This window comes from Canis lupus, chromosome 3, assembly GCF_003254725.2.
Source record: "Canis lupus dingo isolate Sandy chromosome 3, ASM325472v2, whole genome shotgun sequence".
Classification (NCBI taxonomy): domain Eukaryota; kingdom Metazoa; phylum Chordata; class Mammalia; order Carnivora; family Canidae; genus Canis; species Canis lupus.
In genome coordinates this window covers 61,826,064-61,848,406 of record NC_064245.1, presented here as the reverse complement: position 1 = coordinate 61,848,406, position 22,343 = coordinate 61,826,064, and the positions used below count along the sequence as shown (strand labels likewise).

The 22,343-nt window shown below is 49.7% G+C and overlaps 2 protein-coding genes across 3 annotated transcripts in view; one reads left to right on the top strand and one right to left on the bottom strand.

Annotated features, from left to right (window-relative positions):
* ZFYVE28 (zinc finger FYVE-type containing 28) overlaps positions 1 to 1,116 on the bottom strand; it is a 159,159-nt gene extending 158,043 nt beyond the window's left edge. Inside the window, exon 1 of the mRNA XM_049108572.1 lies at positions 1,069 to 1,116. The gene's annotated coding sequence lies outside the window, so the exon portion shown is untranslated. The remainder of the gene's footprint in view (positions 1 to 1,068) is intronic.
* A 14-nt stretch (positions 1,117 to 1,130) lies between these two features.
* The window catches only part of LOC112653334 (E3 ubiquitin-protein ligase RNF4), a 37,932-nt gene continuing 16,719 nt past the window's right edge, over positions 1,131 to 22,343 (top strand). Inside the window, exons 1-3 of one of the 2 annotated variants that reach the window (XM_049108579.1) lie at positions 1,131 to 1,272; positions 17,048 to 17,216; positions 21,194 to 21,308. In XM_049108579.1, coding sequence (XP_048964536.1) covers positions 17,208 to 17,216; positions 21,194 to 21,308 — 124 coding nt within the window. In that variant the 5' untranslated portion in view covers positions 1,131 to 1,272; positions 17,048 to 17,207. Of the gene's footprint in view, positions 1,273 to 2,071; positions 2,299 to 17,047; positions 17,217 to 21,193; positions 21,309 to 22,343 lie in introns of those variants that run through there. The other variant, XM_049108580.1, reaches the window with a different exon arrangement.

Genomic DNA, 22,343 nt, shown 5'->3' with positions numbered 1-22,343 from the left:
AATCCATGTCCAAGTCCAAGTTCTGGCAGCTGAGCTCAGACTCTGCTACTGGGGTTCTGACCCACAGCCCTCTGCCAGGGCCTTGAATGAACCATGCGGTTCTGTGTGGGGTCCTCCACCTCTCCCCCTCACCCTCCGAGGCAGGGGCTGGACTGTGGGGACTGGCCAGGCCCGCATAAACAACGGAGCTGGGATTCACACGGAGGCAGGCGGCGCCCTCCACACCCTGGAACTGCGCCAGATGCCCCAGAGTGCCCCAGAGTGCCCGGGGTCTCCGTCCCTGGTCTCCCCCAGGGTTTAGTCCTTCCCTTCCTCACACCCACTGCCCTGGGATCCTCCACACTCAACCTGGTGTCTGATCCCTCCAAAACAGGGCTCTTGCCTCCCCTCACCGCCACCGCTCCCCACCTCTGCTCCTCGTACACCAGGCAGCGTGCGGTCCCTCCCGGACATGCCAGCCTCTCTTCCCACCCAGGCTCCCTCTCCTCCATTCTAGTCCTTTCAGTTCCCAATTCCGAGGTGGCCTCCTCCAGGGAGCCCTCCCGGACGCCCTGGCCGAGCGCCGCCTCCTGCGGGCTCCCGCACACGGGCCAGGCTGTGCTTCCCTCCCGTTCACCACCAGCCTGAGAGGCAGTCCGAGACCACCGGGACCAGCCTGCGGCCGGGAGCCTGGCACGTCGGGTCGCGAGCACCCTGGAGTTGCTGCAGATGCAGGCCCAGGTTTTGGCCGACAGCAGAGACCAGGGGGCCATTGCTCGCAAAGGCTGCACTAACAGGAGACAGAACTGAGGCCGATATGCGGGCGCGGAAAGGCCGACCTGGACTCTCGTTACGCTCCGCGCCGTCGCCCGGCGGTGCGCGGTCGGTCAGTGGCAGGGCGCCGGCAGCCCGAGCGGCCGTAGCCCGGCAAACCACAACTCCCGTGAGGCCTTGAGCACCTCGGGGCGCAGACCGCGAATCTCGCGGGAAGGCGAGAGCTAGGGTTCGCGAGCGTGGGCGGGGCCGGAAAGAGGCGCGTTTCAAAGCGGGAATAGATGGTCTTCTTACCCAATAGGATTGAAAACATACCTCTCGTACCGGTAGGCCGCTGGAGTCGAGGGGACGGCGGCCAATGGGAACACGCGGGGGGTGGAGCCCAGGCCTCAGGAGAGGAAGTGGGTCGCTGTTGAGGCGGCGGCGTCTTGCTGGAGGATTTCTCCTTCGTGGCTTCCGGGGGTGCTTACTCGCCCAAGCGCGTCGGCCGCGGCTCCTGCCGCACCAGCTCGACTCCAGGTAAGCCAGGCCCCGCAGGGAGCGAGCGGCCAGCCCCGACCGGGCGGATGCGGGCTGCGGGCTGCGGGCTGCGGGCGGCTTCGCGGCCTGCGAGGCCCGCGGCGCAGCGGCCCGCCGAGCGCGGCCAAGCCCGCTCGGGCCGGACGCCCGGCCGGGCCTCCCCCGGGACCGCAGGCACGTCGCCCGCCCGCCCCGCCGTCCGCGTGGCCGCACGAGCCCGGCTCGGCTCTGGGGACGGGCGTGCGGGCCCCTCGTCGAGGGCCTCGGCTGCCCCGGGGGCCTACGGCCGCGGCGCTCGGCTACAAGGAGCCAGCGCAGCCAGGGCCGGGGAGGGGGCCGGACGCGCCCAAGGTCATTCGGGGAGGCGGGCAGGGCGGCGGGGCGCGGGCCTGTGCGAGCCGTTCGGGGGAGGCCCCGGCCAGGTTTTTGTTCCCCGCCGACGCCGCCTCCTTTGTGTGCTCGCGCCGCCGCCCCGCCATCGCGGGCGTGGGAGTCGGCCTGGGTCGCGAGGCGGAGCCCGGGCGTACGGCGGCTGGCGCGGCGGGGGCCGGCCCGGGAGCGCCCACCCGGGGAGCGCCCACCCGGGGCAGAGCTTACTGGGTCCTCGGCTTCCGGTCGAGGGCGGGGGCGCGCTGGAGCGCGGAGGGCTGCTGCCGGCCCCGCCCCTCGGGCGCCTGCACCCCGCCCCTCGGCGCGCGCAGCCGGGTACCCGCGGAGTGAGCGGGGTCTCGGGGTGCTCCGGGAGCATCGCTGTCCACCCTTTGCCCGGTCCGGGTAGCCTAGACTTCCCGCGGTGGCCGTTCTTGGGGAGGTTTTGGCTTTTGTCTCCTCCTCGTCCGTGTCCATCGAAGTTCCCAGTCTTGCCTTGGTTCCGCTTCTGCGTCAGGGCCTCGAACCGGACCTGGGGTCTGAGGCTGCCTCAGTGCTGGGGGAGATCGAGGTCACACGGTCAGCTGGAACCTCGCTTTCCCGACGGCAGGACTCGGCCTTTAAGTGACCAGCCTTTTGGGGACCGCTGGTGATGAGGTACAGAGACGGTGAAGGGAATCGCTTGGTTTTCCTGGTGGTGGTTTTTTTAATGAGTCGGGAGGCATACCGGGTCGTTTTATCTGAGCTGCAGGTGAAATGGGAACATTCAGGTAGAATCCATGTTGCTGGTTTTTGTATTGCCTGAACTTGAGCTTCCAACTCAAATTTAAAAATCTTAACCTTCATACAGGGTTTATCAGTCTTTTTTACAGTGAAACTCCCTGTTTTCTTAATTGCTTTCTCCATGAAATGTTAATGCTTCTTACATACCGTAGGTCTTTTTGCGTGCAATGTGTGTCTCTATGCTTTGTAGGTGAAGAAGAGAATGAGATTTTTTTTTTCACCCCTTTGAGAATGCAGACTTTAAAAATTCTAAATTCTAAATCAGCACATTTTTGAGGTCTTCTGTATGCCAAGCTTTCCGCTTCGGGTACAGCAACCAACAGAATAGGCATGGTAGGAGCCCTGGTGGAAAGAGGAGCAAAGGTAGAGGGAATGAAAGAAGTTCCCTGAGGTTGAAAGATAGATGGTGGGACAGATGGGACTAAAGAGGTAAGTGGGACCCTGGTCTCAAAAGGTCTTTGGTGTGTCCTAAGTTCAAGGAATTCAAAATTCATGTTAAGACCAAGTGGGAAAAAATCACTAAATGAGGTTCTAAGCAGAGAGTAATGTGGTTAGATTAGCATTTTAGAAAAATCAGTGCTGTAAGAAGGATGGCTTAGAAAGATGGGGGAAACTAGTGGCCTCTGGACCAGTTAGGAAGAGAGAAGTGTGGTTTGGACCACGGTGGGGAGTGGGGACCAAACTTGGCGCTAGTGATTGCCAGTCATGGCAGTTCTTCACTGGCTTGTTACTTAAAAGGCTGTTGAAAGTTTGTGTCCAGTAGTTTATACTCCCACTCATTTCTAGAAAAGATTTGAGGTGCAAGTGAATGTAAACACACATAGAAGGTAATTGGTTTTTGGGATCACTGGGTGGCGGAGCGGTTTGGCACCTGCCTTTGGCCCAGGGCGCGATCCTGGAGACCCGGGATCGAATCCCACATCGGGCTCCCGGTGCATGGAGCCTGCTTCTCCCTCTCCCTCTGCCTCTGTCTCTCTCTCTCTCTGTGTGACTATCATAAATAAATAAAAATTTAAAAAAAAAGAAGGTAATTGGTTTTTATGCTGTATAAACATGGTTTTGCGTGTTCTTTGCATCTATGTTATCGGTGTCTTTTTTTTTTTTTTTTTTAGATTTTACTTATTTACTTATTTGAATGGGTGAGTGAGCAAGAGGGAGCAAAAGCAGGGAGCAGAGGGACAAGGAGACTCCCTGCTGAGCTGGGAGTCACCCAGAGGTGATTCCAGGACCCTGGGATCATGACCTGAGCTTCACTGACTGAGCCATCCAGGTGCCCCATCAGTGTCTTATTTCGAAATGATTTACTCATCTTTCACTGACTTGGGGTTAGGTGGCTCCTGTAGATGTGATGGGGCTGACTGGTTATTGAGTTATAATTCACATATGTGCTCTTATAACTTACCTTTCCTAACTAGCTTGTTTCAGCAGGGCTTTGAGGACTATAGAGCAAGGCATTTTAAGGATTCCTCTCTGGTGAGGAGATACTGCTGCACTCCAAGGTCAGAGTTCAAGTGTGAGAAAGCCCATGAGGTTGGGTTGGAGAGTACTCCTACAAAATTTCCTTGGGAAGGGTTTTTCCTCCCTTTGCTATAGATAAGGGCTGTCAAGTTTATTATTCCTCCCACACCATGCAGGGTGGGAAATGCCTGAAAATGTCTCAAAATAAATATTATCAGGAGTTTCCTTCTGTAAAAGAGAAATTGTGACCCTAAGACTTTCCTGGAGTAAAGTCTACACTCAGCATGGGACTCAAACTCACAACCCTGAGAACTGTTCTAGCCATTATGTCTGTAGAGATGAGATGTTCTTTCCTTTCTTCCCATGGTGATGGTCTGTTTTTAAGTCTTCTTTTGTTTCCTGGTGGTGACTATATTGTTACTTGCAATGTAAGGCTCCATATTCCCCCATCTCAGGAATTCATCCCTTTTTTTCACCTCAGCAATTTTCTGTGCCATCTCTCTCAAGCACCTAATGAGCTTGATAGTTTATTTTTTTTTAAGATTTTATGAATTTAAAAAAAATAAAAATAAAGATTTTATGAATTTTTAATATTTTATTTATTTATTAGAGAGCATGGGGGGTGGTGCTAGCAGAGGGAGAATGAGAAGCAGACTCCTCACTGAGCAGGGAGCCCAATGCAAGGCTCAATCCCAGGACCCTGGGATCAGGACCTGAGCTGAGGGCAGACACTTCACCCACTGAGCACCCCCGCAGGCACCCCTTGATGGTTTAATTTCAGTGGAAGAAAGTCATGGTTTATTTAGTCAGCATGTTGGTGCTAAGAGAAGGGACACTGGCAAGTGTTGGGCTTGGGAGTCAGGTTGGCCATGTTGAGTAAAAGAGAAGAAATGGTTAGATTAGGACCAGGAGGAGCAGGAAAATGTAAGGAATCTGTGAGGTAAGTCTTGAAGGATTAGCAGGAGTTTCCCAAAGTGGGAGGGGTGCGGGACCCTTGCAGGCAAGGGAATAGCATGGATCAGATTATGGCACTGCTACGTAGGGAAGAGCCTACAGCAGGTGCACAGCCAGGGCACCAGAGCACAATACAGTCATTTCTGCTTTAACCACTGGTTTGGAAGCAAGATTAGTTCCAAAAGGGTTGATATATCAGGGAGCAGTTTGAACATCTTGGGGGTTTTGTGTTTGCTGTGCATAATTTCATCTATGGGAAATACCAGATGAACACAGAAAATTGAACTGAACCAACCCAAGCCAAATAGACTGTAGGCAGTACACATCGCAGACATCTACCAGCATTCTCAATGATTGTGTGAGTTAGGAGCCACACCCATACACATTTTGTTTAAAAAAATTCACCCTTCCTTCCCAGTAACTTACAAGCTGCAAACCTTGTAAAGTGCCATAGTTATTGTAGTACGCATGTACTTCCATTAGGTTAACTTTTGTGTATGTGACATTGACAGAGTTTTTTAGTGTTGTACACCTAATTTCAGGTGAGGCCACAAAGGTTAGCGTTGGGTTAGGGAAGGGAGGTTGGTTCTATGAAAGTGATGGATGTGATCGTTTGGGAACATCTGCATTCTTCTTGGGTCTTTTGGAGACCGGTAAATTTTTTTGAAGCTACCATGTGAAGCCTTTTAACAACCTTCTGGGCTCTTTTTATCTCTTCTGGAGCATTAACTTCATAGTCTGCTGTTCTTTATGCAGCACCCTAGCTGCCACATTTTTCCTGCAGGCCAAGGACCATTGACTTTCTCTTTCTTACTATAAGTTAGAGTATTGAAGGAGCCTAGGGGAGGTCTGGATTAGGGCTTCTGCTGCTCACAAGCCCAGGTGTGGGATCCCACTGCCAAGATTAATGTCTTGTAGAGCATTGGGTTTAGCTAGCCCTTTGGTGACAGCGTGCGTGCATTCTTCAGGCAGCCCACCTGTGCATCTGCCTTGAGTGGAAGGGAAGGATCCCTGGGGGAGGGCTATTTGAGACCCTAATGCAAATGAGGGAGCTCCCACAGTGGGGATCTGTTTTGTTGCTCCCTGCCTCCCTCCTGTAGAGATAGGCCAAAGAATCCTCCTTTGTAAGCTTCTGACCACCTCCCCTACCTCCACTTGTAGGATCTAAGCCTTGGCTATTTATAGTAGTTCTAGATTGATTCCATGCACCTCCTCCCCTCCCCAATGGACCGGATCTTAGGTTCATGATTCCCTACAAGCATCTAAGCCTCTACCTGGCTTTTTCTGGCAGGCTCTGTGTTCAGGCACCATCCACACAGACCCAGCATGCCTGCCTCCTGTGAGTTTCATGGCCAAAGAGACCTTGGTCCCAGGAAGAGTGGAAAGTTGGTGATGGCCTCAGCACCAGAGATTGATTTTTTTTTTTTTTTTTCCATTGGCCTCTGGTATCTTTTCAGCATTTGGAAGGCTAGATCCTTAGGTTTCCTTAGGAATGTTATGCACCCATGCTCCTGGTCTCCAGGTATTGCCATGTTTGGGTCTCCATGCACCGAAGGCTGAAAAAAAATTAGGTCAGGGCCAGATAGGTGGAGAGAGCCACTCAGTTTTACTTTCCTGCTGTCCCAGAGTAATGACCCTTCTACGAAGGAGTTGGTTGGGTTTGCTGTCTTTTGATATCTTCTCAGTTGTGAAGATAAGATCCTTCAAGTCAATTACTGATAGAACCTCATCAGACATAGCTGTTAGAGAATCAAGGTATCCCCACTCACACAAGGGTCAACCTCATGTTTGGAAGTTGCTCATAATTCTGCATGTGAAGCTATAGAAAAATTCATAAGAACAGCTTCTTTGAGAAGAGGAGGAGCCAAGGTCTGCTTTTGCTGTGTTTGAGTTCTAGATGTGTCCTGGAGATCCCAGGGCATGCATACCAGGGACTGAGGACCCTGGTATAGGCCAGTTCCTTACAGATGTGTCTGGGGCCATGTCCACGGCAGAGCATTTCTGAGTACTTGACTAAAACTCTTTAAAATGTCTAGAAAAAGAGTATTAGGTGAAGTTTATTTTTAATTTTTTGTTGCAGTAAAATATATGTTGTAAAACCTGGATCGTTGGAACCACTTTCACTTGTTCATTGGCATTAAGTAAATACACATTGTTGTGCAACCATCACTCCCATCTATCTGCAGAATTTTTTATCTTCCCAGACAGAAACTCGTGTACTCATTAAACAGAAACTTCTTGTTCCTTCTCCCTACCTGTTCCTAGCAGTCACCATTCTCCTTTCTGTCTCTGAATTTGCCAGCTCTCAGTTCAGTGCCTCATGTAAGAGGAATTGTTCGATTCATTGTTTGATTGTGTCCTCTTTTGCCAAGAAGTATGTTGTCTTCAGTGTTCATCCATGTTGAGTCTGTCAGAATTTTATTTTTAAGGCTCAATAGTAATCCTACTGATTTTTTTTCATAGATCTTCAAAAAACTGAAGTTCACTCTTAATTCTTGACCCTTGCATATCAAGGCCTGAATCACAAAAGTAGACCCATCTCTATTTCCAGACAGCTGTTCTTTTTCTCTAGTAGAAGCAAAAAGCTATCCTTGATGGGTCCTGTGTTAGGAAAAAAGGAAAGAATTTCCCTTGGTGATCAGTCACCAAGCAGATGTGCTGGCCTCTTGGTTCTGGTACTCTTTTAAGGTCTCTGGGACTTTGCTGATGGCTGGTGATAGTTTTATCAGGATTATAAGATAAATTTGGGAAAAAGACCAAGTACTGTCTCTCCAAGCCTAGTTTGCTGCTTTTCTCTTTTTGTCCAATCCTTTCATCTAGTTCTTGGAAGTTTCCAGGGAGCCCAGTAGTCAAGGCTGCTAGGCCTCATTTAGGGATAACTAAGTGGGAGGACTGCCCATTACCTCTTTGCTGGCTCTGCAGCCCCTCAGCCTAACCAGAGGGCTTAGCTGCATCCTGCTAAGAGTGAAGAGCCAGAAGCTCGTGTTTCTCTTATTTCAGTTCTTGGGATTGAAGGTTTCTTTGCTCTTGTCCTGTAGTGATGAAGTTTTGGAATATAGAGGTCCGGAGTGGACTACCAAGAAAGAATTCTTGAGACGTCTTTGGTGCAGAATGGTGGTTTTATTAAAGCTTGGGGACAGGAGCTGTGGGCAGGAAAAGCTGCTGCCCTGAGCCTGTGAAGAGTGACTGATTATATACCCAGGAGTTGGGGGAGTTAAGCAAAAGGGAGATTCCAAAAGGACTTTCACATGCTAAGGAGGACCTAGCAAGATACTGGAGGCCTTGTCATTGTCACGTTAAAGGTTGCTTTTCCCTCTAGCAGTGCATTATGACAATTGGAAGCTTCCCAAAGAATGTCCCACATAACCCACCCTGGGTGGGGGTTGTTTGTGGGATATCAGCTGTGCTTTGTCCTCAGCCAGCCCTGCTCCCTCATCAGTAGCACTTACCATTTGTTTGTTTGCTTTTTAAGATTTATTTAATTAATTTTAGAGAGAGAGAGAAGGAATAAGTGCGGGGAGGGGCAGAGAGAAAGACTCTTCAAGCAGACTCCCCGCAGAGCTGGAGCTGGAGCTGGAGGCAGGACTCAGGCAGGGCTTGATCTTAATACCCATGAGATCATAACCTGAGCTGAAAGAGTTGGAGGCTTCACCAGCTGAGCTCCCTAGGAACCCCAGCACTTAGCACTTGTAAGAAGAGCTGTGCTTTCTGGCTCTTCTGGCATATTTATTACATAATTTACTGATTGTCTTTTCTCTTAGACTATATAATCCATGGTCTGATTTTGTCTGCTGACTAGAAGTCCCTGGAGATGTGCCTGATCTGGATCAGGCACCTGTAAATAGTCATTGATTTAAACAGCTGATGGGATTGTCTCCAGGGTGCTGGGAACAGTACTGGGCACTTTGATTCAGCATCATTGTTTTACAAAACAGCTGCAAAGGCAAGGGGTATTTTTTCCCCACATTAAAGATGGAGAAATTGAGGCAGGGAGATGAAGTATTTGTGCTAGACTGTAAGACTTGTACGGTCAGCCACATGATTGCTGGCTCTTTACTATGTACCCTCAATTGCATAGCAAGCAAGAGGCATATGCTTTTATTCAGTACTAAGGCCCAGTTGTTGATGTGACATCAAGGTTCCATTTAAAAAGTTTTGGGTGGGGGTGCCTGCCTGGTGGCTCAGTTGGTTAAGTATCTGACTCTTGATTTCTGTTCAGGTCATGATTTCAGGGTCATGATGATGTAGTTTGAGTATAGGTGAGGTTTGGTGGGGTAAGATCCAGAGTTGACCACCAAGAAAGAATTCTTGAGATGTCTTTAGTGCAACATGTGGTTTTATGAAAGCCGGGGACAGGACCCTTGGGCAGGAAGAGCTGCTGCCCCAGGGTTGTGAGGGGACGCTGATAAACTGGGAGCTGGGGGAGGTGAGGGAAAGGGAGGTTTTCAAAAGAATTTTTGTAGCTAAAGAGGACCTACAAGATACTGGAGGCCTGGCCATTGTCAGGTTCAGGTGGTTTTTCCCTCTGGTAAAGCATTAACTTTAAGAGAGTTGGGAGTTTCTTTCTGAAGTTAGGTTATTAATAAGAATGTTTTTTTCTTTTTCTTTTTTTTAAAGATTTTTTTTAATTAATTAATTAATTAATTAATTTATTTATTTATTTATTCATGAGAGAGAGAGAGAGAGAGAGAGGCAGAGACACAGGCACAGAGAGAAGCAGGCTCCCTGCAGGGAGCCCGATGTGGGACTGGATCCTGGGTCTCTGGGATCACCCCCTGAGCCGAAGGCAGGCATTAAACTGCTGAGCCACCCAGGCCTCCCGAGAATGCTTTTTTCTTATAAATCATTACGGCGTTTTATAAACTGAGGGAGACTCCTCTCTATAAGACCATAATCTCTGCAAGTTAACTATTTTGTTTTTCCTTTCCCTTAGCTTTAGGGCAGCCAGGAGTGCCTGCGAAGTGCACACATATCCCACCTGGTTGGGGGGGGGGGGTGTCTGTGGGGTGTCAGCTTGTGTTTTTTCCTCAGCTAGCCTTCTCTTTCCTCATTAGTGACATCAAGCCCGGTGTTGGGCTCCAGTGTTGGGCTCCATGTTCAATGGGGAATCTGCTTAAGATTCTCTTTCCCTCTGTGCACGTGCGCGCCCCCCCCCCCCCCCCAGCCGCCATGTGTACTCTCTTTAAAATAAATCTTGAAAGTAAAAAGCCTGAGGGGTGGCACCTGGCTAGCTTAGTTGGTAGAAAATGTGACTCTTGATCTCAGGGTCATGAGTCAAGCCCCACATTGGGAGCAGAACTTTTTTTTTTTTTTTTTAAGTTTTGAAATTAAAGTTTATTGGCAACTTTTAATGATCATGCTCACTTCCCCAGCAGGGCAGGCTGTGCTGGGCACTGGTACGTTGCCAACAGCCTTGGGTATTTTGACATTCTTTACAAAGGTAGTTGGGCATGGGTGCCTGGGTGGCTCAGTCAGTTGGATGTCTGCCTTCTGCTCAGGTCATGCATGATCCCAGGGAGTCTGCTTCTCCCTCTCCTTCTGCTCCTCTCCTGCTTGTGCTCTCTCATTTTCTTAAATAAATAAATAAATAAATAGTTGGGCAGTACACCATAGTCTTTAATATATTCTTGCTTTTTATTTTTTAGACTTTATTTATTTATTTATTCCTGAGAGAAGCAGAAATATAGAGGGAGAAGTAGGTTCCTCACAGGGAACCCAATGTGGGATTTGATCCCGGGACGGGGATCACGCCCTGAGCCAAAGGCAGATGCTCAACTGCTGAACCAGCCACTCAGGCGTCCCATATTCTTGCTTTTTTAAAGACACATGTTCTGTAATACTATTTTTGAAATTCCATATAGGGAAGTACTTAAAATAACATGGCAATGATTATGTGTTTATGGTTTTATTTATTTATTTATTTAAAAGATTTTATTCATTTATTCATGAGAGACCGAGAGAATCAGAGACACAGGCAGAAGGAGAAGCAGGCTCCATGCAGGGAGCCCGACGCGGGACTTGATCCCGAGTCTCCAGGATCACACCCTGGGCCAACAGCTGCACTAAACTGCTGAGCCACCCGGACTGCCCAGTGTTTATGGTTTTAAAAGGGGAGATAGGGAGTAGACAATTGGTACTAGCCAGCACCTGATAAATTGGCATTTATTTTCTTGATGAAATTTTGTAGGATTTATGGTCTGCTTTAACCCTGCTGGCATACAGAGGTTGCCCTAGCTAGCTCATTCAAACTCAAAGGAGACTGCCCATGTGTCTCAGAGTGGCCATTTGTGGGTTTATAGTGAGAGCTACCTTGTAATTGGCACACAGAAGGAGTTACCCAATGTATCTGCACGTTATCTCCTCTTAGAAAAATACACAAAGAGGGGTGCTTGCGGGGGCTCAGTCAGTGAAGTGTCTGGCTCAGGTCATGATCCTGGGGTCCCGGAATGGAGTCTCACACTGAGCTCCCTGCTGGGCAGGGAGCCTGCTTCTTCTGCCTCTCCCCCAGCTCGTGCTTGTATGCTCACTCTCTGTCAAATAAAATCTTAAAAAAAAAAAAAAAAAAAACTGTACAAAGAGCCACCTAAGAATCAAGAATGCTTGGTGATTCTGGAACCTATGTGGAGAGTTAGGTCTCAGATATCTGTGGGTAATTGTGTCAGTCTTTGCTGGCCTGCATTGATGGTGTGAGAGAGGGCTGTGTGTGTCTGGGTTGGACAGCTGCTCATTCTAGATCTTCCCTTGGATACTCTACAGACTTTTCACTTTCTGTCTCTGGAGCACCCCTGCCACCCCTTTTCTGCTGACTCTTCCTTACTTGGCTGTGAGAGAACCAGCTCCAGTTCCATACTTTCTGCTTCCTGCCTGCCCAGCTGCTGCTTTTTTTTTTTTTTTTTTTTCTGCCCAGCTGCTTCTAACCATTATGTCTGTAGACATGTACCATGTAAGTGATTATGTGTGTCAGTTCTAGAGTTGGGGGTCATCCTTTGTAGTGTGACTTCATGGGAAAAAACCTACCTCTAACAAGGACAGAATGATCAAGTGGACCACTTCAGTCTGCGCTGGCCTCAGTGGCTTCCTCCCAACTGGCAGTCCTGGCTCCCATGCTCTGCTACCATCTCCTCCGAGCCACACAGCTTTCTTCTTGCCTTGGGTTCTCTTGGTCTCCCTACTTCTTCTCGGTATGCATTCTGACTTGTTCAGCCTTCCATTACCCTCAAGCACATGGGGGATAGGATCTAAAACCCTTGGTTGTCCTGCCCTTGAGGGGTGGGTTAGGAGGCAAGTTAGGATCCAACCATTCATCTCTGCTGTCTCTTTCCTTCTGCCACCTACACAGTCCTCATCTAGGGCAATCTCCCTTTCTGCACACCCCACCCCCACCTGGCTTGTTTCTTGAGTAACTCCTGTCACTCTGGGTCTCCACTTGCTTGGTCACCAGTGACTGGCTTCCTGTGGCCAGCCGATTGGCCTTGTTCTAGGTCCCCTGCCTGTTGACTGCTGCTTACTCCTTGAAACATCGGCTTTGCCTAACTGATGCCTCCAGGTTCTCTCAAAGCTTTGTTTCTGACTTTTTATTCTTATAGGCTCTTCTTGCTCTACCCAAGAGCAGATTTAAACAGATTCTAGAATCTCTACCTCCACTCCAGTTCTTTTTTTTTTTCCAGATTTTATTTATTTATTCATGAGAGTACAGAGAGAGAGAGAGAGAGAGAGAGAGAGGCAGAGACACAGGCAGAGGGAGAAACAGGCTCCATACAGGAAGCCCGACTTGGGACTCGATCCCAGGTCTCCAGGATCACGCCCTGGGCTGAAGGCGGCACTAAATCGCTGAGCCACCTGGGCTGCCCCACTCCAGTTTTCTCTCTTGAGTTTTTCAGCTGCCTTTAGGCCTCCCCCCCCCCCCGCCCTTTATGCCTTTCTACCTGGGTATCCCATAGCTAGCATTTCTAAAACTAAAACTGTCTACCCTCAATGCTTGTTTCTTTTTTCCCTTCCCAAGTTCAGTTTTATGGCGTCATTCCTGCTGTGTAACTAGCTAGATACCTTGGTGTAAATTGTCCTTACTCTCCTATCAAAGCTTTAGGAATTCCTGGTGTCTGGCCTTCCTGGCCATTCCCAGTGCCATGCCTTGGAAACTAAAGGATTATGGGCCATCTGCTGAGATGAAGTGATGGTATAGTTGGAAGGAGTTTCTTCCTGGACATAGTAAAACCTGGAAAACATCCATTTTCCAAATTGTTTCTAGAATTCATACATCTAATTCTGGCATGGTATTTATTTAATAGTTTGGGTTCTGGTGTGACACTGCCCTGGTATAAATCCAGACAACTGTTTAGTAGTTGTGGACTTGGGGCAGGTTATTTGACCCCCCCCCGCAATCATCCTTAGCTCTCTTGTGTGTAAAATAGTAACCTTAGGGCACCTGAATGGTTCAATCAGTTAAGTGTCTGACTCTATGGGCTCAGGTTATAATCTCAGGGTCATGAGACTGATATTCAACATTGGGATTGCATTCAGCAGGGAGTCTGCTTGGGATGCTCTGTCCTCCCTCTGCCCCTCCTGCGTGTGTGCATGTACGTGCACACAGTCGCTCTCTTTCTCTCAGATGAGTCTTTTAAAAAATAAATAAGATGGTAACCTTAATAATACCTTTCCCTTTATTGGGTGATGGTACTGTTACGTGAACTGTGTCTGGAAAGCACAGTGTTTTGCACACAGTACAAATAAAATCTGGGCTTCAGCTTTTAGTCTTACTATTCTGATGGTCTCTGTCACCTGCAGTATCCAGGACACTTTGTAGGCTGTGAAGGCTGCCTTTCCTGCAACCTTTGCTTCACCTGAAGTCTAGACATTGCACTTCCACGTCACCACTCTGGTCTGCTTGGAATGCCTTCTTCCCATCTCTGTTCTCTGGTAAAATTCTGCCCCTTCGCAGATTTCCCTAACGCCAGCCTTCCAACTTCCTGTGCCCTCTAACTGCTAACTCTTCCTGTTCCCAAAAGAAGCAGACAGATTTGGAATGGATTTCTGGACTGGCCTTGGGCATGGAGAATGAGAACACTCTAGGGAAGCATGCAGGGAGGCATCAGTGGTCTTGCTGGGGCTAGGGGGCTGCAGGAGGCAGTGTCAGAGAGCAAGGAGAGCGTGCAGGTCAAGTAGTAGGGGGTCCTCTACAGTAGTCCTAGGACAAGTCTTAACAACCATGTTTGAAAGCCTAAAAAGTAACCAAGTGGGAGGCAAGAGGCTTATGGAACAGCCCAGGGATGTGCATTAAATTATTTCGTATTCAATAAACGGATCTCCTTGTTTCTCTGTCAGTGACATTTTAATCAAAGATTCTTCTCAATTCTAAGACACACCGTGAGGTAGATAACTTTTCCCCAAAACAGCTATGTCATGTGTATACACCCAAATGTAAGACTTTTCTTGGGATAAGAAACATAAGCAGATGTGTTAGAATCTTACAAAGTGTGGTGGTTTTATGAGACTTAAGAGGCTGTTGGGGCACCTTCCCCTCTGTTCAGACCAGATGGATGGTCTTGATCCCTCCCAGCCAAAGCCTCTGTCCTGAATGCCGGTCTCAGCTGAAGGTTTCCCAGGTGAGGCGTTGCTTTGGGAACATGTGTGCCATTTGAAAGTAGGAGCACGTGTGGCCCCATGATGCGGGCCAGGCTGAGGGCCGTCAGGAGATGTCATGCTGCATGGCAGCTGCACATTTCCCCATAACTTTTCAGTTATGAGTGGCACAGTGGACAACGAGGTGCCAGGGGAGCAGATATGGACACATGCAGACCACCAGGTAATGGAAAAAGAGGCTCGGCTGGCTGGGTAGTCCCTCTAGAGGGGCTTCTCTTTGAAAAAAAGCTCTGGGGTGGAGGGTGCTTCTGAAAAACCTTCTCTGGCTTCTCCTTATCCTGTGTTTCCTTACACCTAGCACATAATATGCCCAATTACAACACCTGAGCCCTCTACCAGTGTCAGCCCCCCCCCCACCACCACCACCCAGACTGGGAGCTAATAACCGGGTTTGTTCATTGCTATGTTCCCAGGACAGGAGCCACACTGATAAGTGAATGAGGTGGGGAGGCCATCTTTTTAAAGCTGGTTGGGTGCCGCATTATACAGCACTTGGGGGCTGGAGCAGAGGGGTAGAGTTGTGCCACACTTAGTACATTTGGAGGGACTGTGAGGCTGGTACTGGTGGAAGGGGTCAGCGACATCAGTTCACAGCCACTGAGCCTTTAAAACGTGCTTCACTGTTCCAAGTGCTCTGCCAGCCTCTATAATCCTCACAGACCTGTTGAGGTAGGTTTGCCGCTCTGTTTTGCAGTTGAAGAAACAGGGCAGAGTTTGGTGCTTTGTTCAAGGGCACAAGCCGAGAGTTTGGAGGTGCCTGGCCAATCCCAGCTGTCTGGTTCTAGAGATGTGCTCTAGTTGCTGTGGTCAGCTGTGTGTGTTAGAAAGCTGTGTGGGCAGTAGGGTGGTATGGGGCCCTGGGAGGTGGGAGATCTGATAGGAGGAGGTAGTAGCAGTGGGGATGAAAGGGTGGATGGATCTGAGATGGTCCTGTCTTGCTTCCCACCTCAGTGCCTTTCACAGAGGCCTCCTTCAGTCAGTCCAAGGCTCTGGTCCTAGTCCGCTGGTTCCTGGGGTGGGGACCTTGGGAGCAGCACCATTAGTGCTGCCTTGGAACTTGTTAGAAATGCAGATTTTTGAGTCCCATCCTGCACCTGCTGAATCAGAGACTGGTTTCACACACCTTCCTGATGAGGCTGGTGCAGGCTTGAGTTTGAGAACCCTTGTTCTTGTCTGGAGCACTGCCGCCCAGAGTGGGTAACCACAGAGCCCCCCGCTTGTCTCTGATTAGCCCTGGGCTTCCCCTACTAGAAGCCAGCTTTGCCCCTTCTCCCTTGATGACCCCTGGCTTCAACTCCATGTTTCTGTTTCCTATTTGCTCCCTTTCACTGCATCTCTGGCAGGGAGTTTACTTTGGGTAGTTGCCGCCTCCCAGTGGAATGAAATCCTGGGGCCTTGTTCTCTAGCAGCCTCTTCATTTGCTGGTTTCCTGGTTCTTTCCTACTCACTTCTTGCCACTGATGGAAGTCTCAGCTAGGCCTGCAGGGTGAACCAGGGCCGCTGGCTCTTGTCTCCTCAGCTAAATTATCACCTCCTCTAGAGGGCAACAGTGAAGTTGTGGAAAGAGCCAGAAAACCTGGGCTCTGCTCTGGCCTCAGAAGCTCCATGCCTTCCTGGTTGCAAGAAGTCCTCAAGGGTGTATGTGGCAGCTCTGATTCTCTTGTCTTTTCCCAGCAGCTGGTGCAGGACTCTAGAAGGGTTTCAGCAGCCAAGAAGGAGGACAAGCGGTGGCAGAATGGGTCTGATTTCAGGCTTTGGGATCAAGTGGTCCAATACTCTATTAAGAATGCTTGCTTCCGGGGATCCTGGGTGACTCAGTGGTTCACCGCCTGCCTTTGGCCCAGCGCGTGATCCTGGAGTCCCGGGATCGAGCCCTGCGTTAGGCTCCCAGCATGGAGCCTGCTTCTCCCTCTGCCTGTGTCTCTGCCTCTCTATCTCTCTCTAGGTCTATCATGAATAAATAAATAAAATCTGGGATCCCTGGGTGGCCCAGCGGTTTAACACCTGCCTTTGGCCCAGGGCGCGATCCTGGAGTCCCAGGATCAAGTCCCACGTCGGGCTCCCGGCATGGAGCCTGCTTCTCCCTCTGCCTGTGACACACTCTGCCTCTCTCTCTCTCTCTCTCTCTCTCTCTCTCTCTCTCTCATAAATAAATAAATAAATCTTTAAAAAAATAAAATCTTTTTTTTAGAAAAGAAAGAATGCTTGCTTCCCCCTTCCACCCCCCCCAAAAATGCTTGCTTCCTAAGAATATGGAAGCAAGCGCATGAGTTGCATGAAGCATTCAACAAAGTACCAGTAAAGGATTGAACTGAGCTTTGTTGTTGTTGTTGTTGTTTTTAAAGAGATTTATTTATTCATGAAAGACCCAGAGTGAGAGAGGCAGAGACACAGGCAGAGGGAGAAGCAGACTCCATGCAGGGAGCCTGATGTGGGACTCGATCCTGGATCTCCAGGATCACGGCCTCGGCTGAAGGTGGTGCCAAACCGCTGGGCCACCTGGGCTGCCCTGAGCTTTGTTGTTGAGGATGCAGGTGGAGGCAGTTATCACCTTGTTATCATTGTGTTTTAGGACTTGAAGATCCTGGAAATCTACTGGGCAGCGGATTGCTATGCTTGTCAGAGGATGAGTAACCAGCAGGTGTGAGTAGTTGAGAAGAGTCCACGTTCAACTTCCCTGCTGACCTCCGGACAGGTCCTTCCTTTTCTGTAGGGTGGAGGCAAAGAGCACAATGAGTACGGTGAGTTTTATCAGCTTGCCAGTTTTCTTTCCTTTATTAAGATTTTATTGTTTTATTTGTGAGAGCGCACACAAGCGGAGGTAGGAAGGTAGGAGGGAAGGGCAGACTCTGCGCTGAGCTGGGATCCCACCCTGGAGCTCGATCCTAGGACCCTGAGATCACGAGCTGAGTGGAAGGCAGATGCTTGATGGACTGGCCACGCAGGTGCCTCTTGTATTATTTTTAAGGCTAAGCAGCTATCTTATTCCTTATGGGATGTTAACGAGAGTACCATAAAGGTGCCTCTAGGTAACCCTCGTTCTTGAGGGAATGTGTACAGGACTATTGGGCAGGTACACAACTTGTCTGGAGAAGTCCAGTATCTTGGGTGATGCCCTGAGGACAAAAGTCATAGCTGTGGGGATATGAAACATCATATCCCCAGAGCAGCTATCCATGTCCTGATTTATTTCAGCATTTATAACCCAGTTTTCCATTTTCCCCTCTCTTTTCCCTGTGTAGTCGTTGGTCCAGTATGAGCATAATAGTAAGAGTGAGAGCTTCTGTACACTCAGTGACCCAATTTGGTAAGTCTGTTCAGAGCTTGTATCAGACTGCAGAGGCTGCTAGGGTAGTGTCACTGGGTGTCATCTGGAGCCCCTTGAGCTCCAGAGAAGATTGCCTGAGGTCCCCCTCCTCGGTTTATTCCCTGCTGACAAAGTTGCTCACAGGATCTAAACTCAATACAGCTATTCATTTGAGATACTGGATTCATTTCAGGTGGACCAGGAGAGAAATGAAAGCCTCATATTCTCTTAACAGGCCCCAGAGGTACTGTGAGCATGCGGGCAGGTGAGACAGTAGTAGACAGCAGTAGAAATCTGTAGATTCCTAGGGTGCACCTCAGCCCGATCAGACCACTTTTAGTCTCTGTGTGCTCCGAACCAACTGTTGATATTTGTACACAAAAGGGCCTTTGTGGGCAGCCCGGGTGGCTCAGCGATTTAGTACCGTCTTTGGCCCAGGGCGTGATCCTGGAGACCCAGGATCGAGTCCCACATTGGGCTCCCTGCATGGAGCCTGCTTCTTTCTCTGCCTGTGTCTCTGCGCCTCTCCCTCTCCCTCCCTCCCTCTCTCTCTCTCTCTCTCTCTCTCTCTGTCTCTCATGAATAAATAAAATATTTAAAAAGGGTGTGGGGGGGCTTTGTTTCCCTGGACCTACCCTTTTAAAAGGCAGGTGTTTTCCCACCTTGGTCCCTTATCTGCAGACGGTCCCTGCAGCTCTCTCGTAGGGAAACAGATGTCCCAAGCCTGGGTACCTCCCCTCTGAAGCCCACACCTTGCCGGGATAGGATATGGGCAGAAAGAGCAATGTAACCCCTCACATGACTGTGAAGAAGTTGGTAAACTTCCTCAGAATGGCATAAGTCATGGACATGGTCAGTCTGTACTGACTGCTGTGAGCCTCCTGCTGGTGCGCAGCGGGAGAGCCACACTGAGTAACAGGGCAGCTAGGAGAATCTCTGCTGATATTCTTGGGTTTCTTGAGGCTGGCCCTAGCTAAAGACTCCTACCCCTGCCCTGGGAGAATGTTGATAGAGGGGGAGCAGGGCTGGATCCAAAGATGGTGGGCTGGGGAGGGTAAGGGATAGCCTCATGATGGAGGTGCCATTTGAAGCCATTTGAATAGGTTTCAGGAAGCTGTATAAGAACTGGCCAAGTGAAGAGGGGGAGGAATGGGTAGTCCAGGGCTGAGAAAGCCGCCAGGAAGAGGATTGCTGTGGGGGGTGTAGGGTAGGGATGGTAAGCATTGAGGGCATGCATTGCTGGAATGCCCATGGTGGGGTATTTTGAGTCTGGTACCTAGACTTGAGTCAGGGCCCATGGCTGCTGCTTGCCTCCCTCAGTGGGGGCCAGAAACCATACAGGTGGCTGTGGTGAGGCACAAAGGGTTCTGTTTATTAGCAGCATCTTCTAAGAAATACTTGATTCTTTTCAGAGGAAGGAAAATACAAAACAACTTCAGAGGGAAAAGGGTAAACTTGGGCAGCCCTTGGTATCCTGGTGGCAGCTAGGGGAGTATATAGACACTGGGCAATAGACTCAGCTGAGGCTGGGTGGCAGCTCCCGTGAGGGACAGAGCGACTCCTGGCGGGAGAATTTCAAGCTTACTGCAATGGTTTGTCTCTGGGTCCTCCTGGGGTTTGTTCCTGCTCCTTGGATCCACTGAGTGTTTCTAAGCCCAAATCTTAATTTCCAACATTCCCCAAGGTGCCATTTTCTACTAAGGAGCAGTTGGAACACAGCAAGAATCAGGCATCTCTCTCTCTCTCTCTCTCTCTGTCTCTCTCTGTCTCACCTGGCCAGCGAGCATGGCGCTGAGCAGTGGCTGCCCTTAGATCCAGTATAGATCTCACCAACATTGTCTGTCCTTCCAGAACTTCCAGGGACAGAACGCTTAGTAAGGCATTCAGGGAGTTACGTTAGTGCTGGCCTCATGTGTCTGTGCTCAGTATTTGGCATGCACTGTGCCCTCTGATCCACACACCAGCTCTGTAAGGCTGGTGTGGTGAGGAGTTGGGTTCCATAGAGAAATCACTGTCCTAGCTCACCCAGTTCGGGGCATAGTGGCCCGTTGCCAATGAGAACCAGAAACACAGGGAGCTGGGAGTGGCTGGGGCCATGTGGGGTGGGAATACTACGGTAATAGGGTCAGGTGGGATGTTGTCTCTTTTCAGGAAGGTTGCATAGGGCATGTTCTCACCTTATGTTTTGGGGCCGATTTGGTCAGAAGTGCTGGAGCATGTAGGTAAGCCAGCACTCAAGGATGTGGGGAGATGGCCGGCTCCAAGAGTTTGGACTGCAGCTAGGCCAGCTGAGAGCCTGAGCCTTCCAGAAGGCAGGGCTTTTGGACAGCTATGGGAACTTTCGTTCTTTGAGCCCTGCGCCATGACTGTCGGGGTATAAGCTGCACTGGCAGCTTCGACCCTCAAGGTTGAAGAATTCACAAAGAAAAGACCCACTTTCCACAGTGGATAGAATTGTGGGAAACTGAGGGTGTTTGGATTGAAACAACAAAAAGGCCTCAATGAGGCCAAATACAGATCCAAGGAGTACAGGTCTGCAAGTTTTGGTAAAAGGAGGGGTTTCTGGCCAAGTCCTGACCTGGATAATTTGATAAAACAGTTTTACTTTTTGGGTTCATACTTAGTGTATGTTTAGGATTATTTCTCTCTAAATATTCAGTGTTCTAGAATGTCACATTTTGTTTTTGCTATTGTTTTTAGAGAGGGGGAGGGGCAGAGGGAGAGAATCTAAAACAGGCTCCATGCCCAGGACAGAGCCCAGGACAGGGCTCAATCTCATGACCCTGAAGTCATGACCTGAGCCATAATCAAGAGGCAGACCCTTAATTGACTACACTACCCCGGTGCCCCTAGAATGCCAAGGCTTTTTTGTTTTTTGGGGTTTTTTTGTTTTTTTAAGATTTTATTTATTCATGAGAAACACACATGAGAGAGAGGCAGAGACATAGGCAGAGGGAGAAGCAGACTCCATGCAGGGAGCCTGACATGGGACTCGATCCCGGAACTCCAGGATCACACCCTGAGTCAAAGACAGACGCTCAACCACTGAGCCACCCAGGCGTCCCTAAAATGCCAAGTTTTGAAAAGACTCTAACCTCAGGTTGGCTGACTGGTCTGCTACTCTTTTTAAGAATTTTTTACTTATTTGAGAGAGCATGAGCCGGGGGAGGGACAGAGGGACAAGCAGACTCCTCACTGAGCAGGGAGTCTGACACGAGGCTTGATCCCAGCACCTGGAGATCATAACCTGAGCTAAAGGCAGATGCCTAACAGACTGAGTCCCCTATAGGCCCCTATAGGCTCCTACTCCTCTTGATGAGTTAAGCCATTCTCATGTTGACCTTTTATTTTTGATGAAATCGTATCGGTGAGGAGCTCATGTGACTGTTTCTTTCCTCTGGATACCCTCAGAGAAAGCGTCGTGGTGGCACAGTAAATTCTAGACAAGCCCAGAAGCGAACTCGGGAAGCAGCCTCCACCCCTGAGATGGCCTTGGAAGCAGAACCCATAGAACTTGTGGAAAGTGGTAAGATCTCCAGGAAGGCCGTGACCATGGGTTGCTGGTGTGGTGCAGCGTGCATGGGTGCGCCCATCACTTGGTGCCTCCCAGCCGTAGGGCCTTGTGCGAGGCACACCACGTGTCCGAGCCTGCATGACCCCTGAGTGGGACAGTCCTAGTCCTCCTGTGTGGAGTTATCATTGAGGTCAACATTTAGCTCTAGGCCTGTCAGCTAACACTGTATATGGGTTAGCTTCTGTCTGTACCATTGTAAGACCTCACCCTCCACCCAAAACTGACCAGTGACTTGAGCAGGGCCTGTGTTCTCCATGGGTTTTGACAGCCGTTTAGCAGGGCTAACTGTTTAGCCTTCCAGGAATGGGCTGCAGAGGATATGACACTGCCCTGGCCCACCTTTTCTATTTGAAACTGGACCTTCAGTTTGCTTGGCCTCCTGAAGGACTCCCACTTTCCTTTTCTCTTTTTCATCAAGACAAAATTTCCCAAGGAGGTGTATCTGTGGACAGAGCCACCTGTGTTGGAGGGAGCTGCTATAGGCAGAGGCCTGATTGAGTTTTACCTCCCTCTGCCTACTAAGGGAGATGGCAGATGGCCTGAGTTGAGTCCCTTTGCTCTGCATGTATTCATATTGTTTCAATGAGTATGATGCCTGAAAACTGATGTGTAGAGAGAAGCAGCTTGTCTTGAGGTCGATTTCGTGGGCCCTTCTGAGAAGTGTTCTCAGTATCATCTCTGTGTCTCCTGAATTTCACTTCTGTGAATTCCCAGAAGCCTGGAGGCTGAGCCTCTGGCCACCCTGCTGTACCCTCCCCTCCGCCCCAAACTTGATGCCCTGGCGTCTGAACTCTGCCATCTTTCAGGAGATGCTGGCATAGGAGGCTCCTTGATCAGGACATGAGGCCCACAAGTGGTCTCTTGAGGGGAGTCAGGATCTTGGGCCTGACTGCTTCCAGCATATCCCTTCTGTCCCCACAGTCTGCCTTATCATGTGTGCAGGGCTGTGCACATGCTTTTGTTTGTGAGAGCCAGAAATCGTGTCTA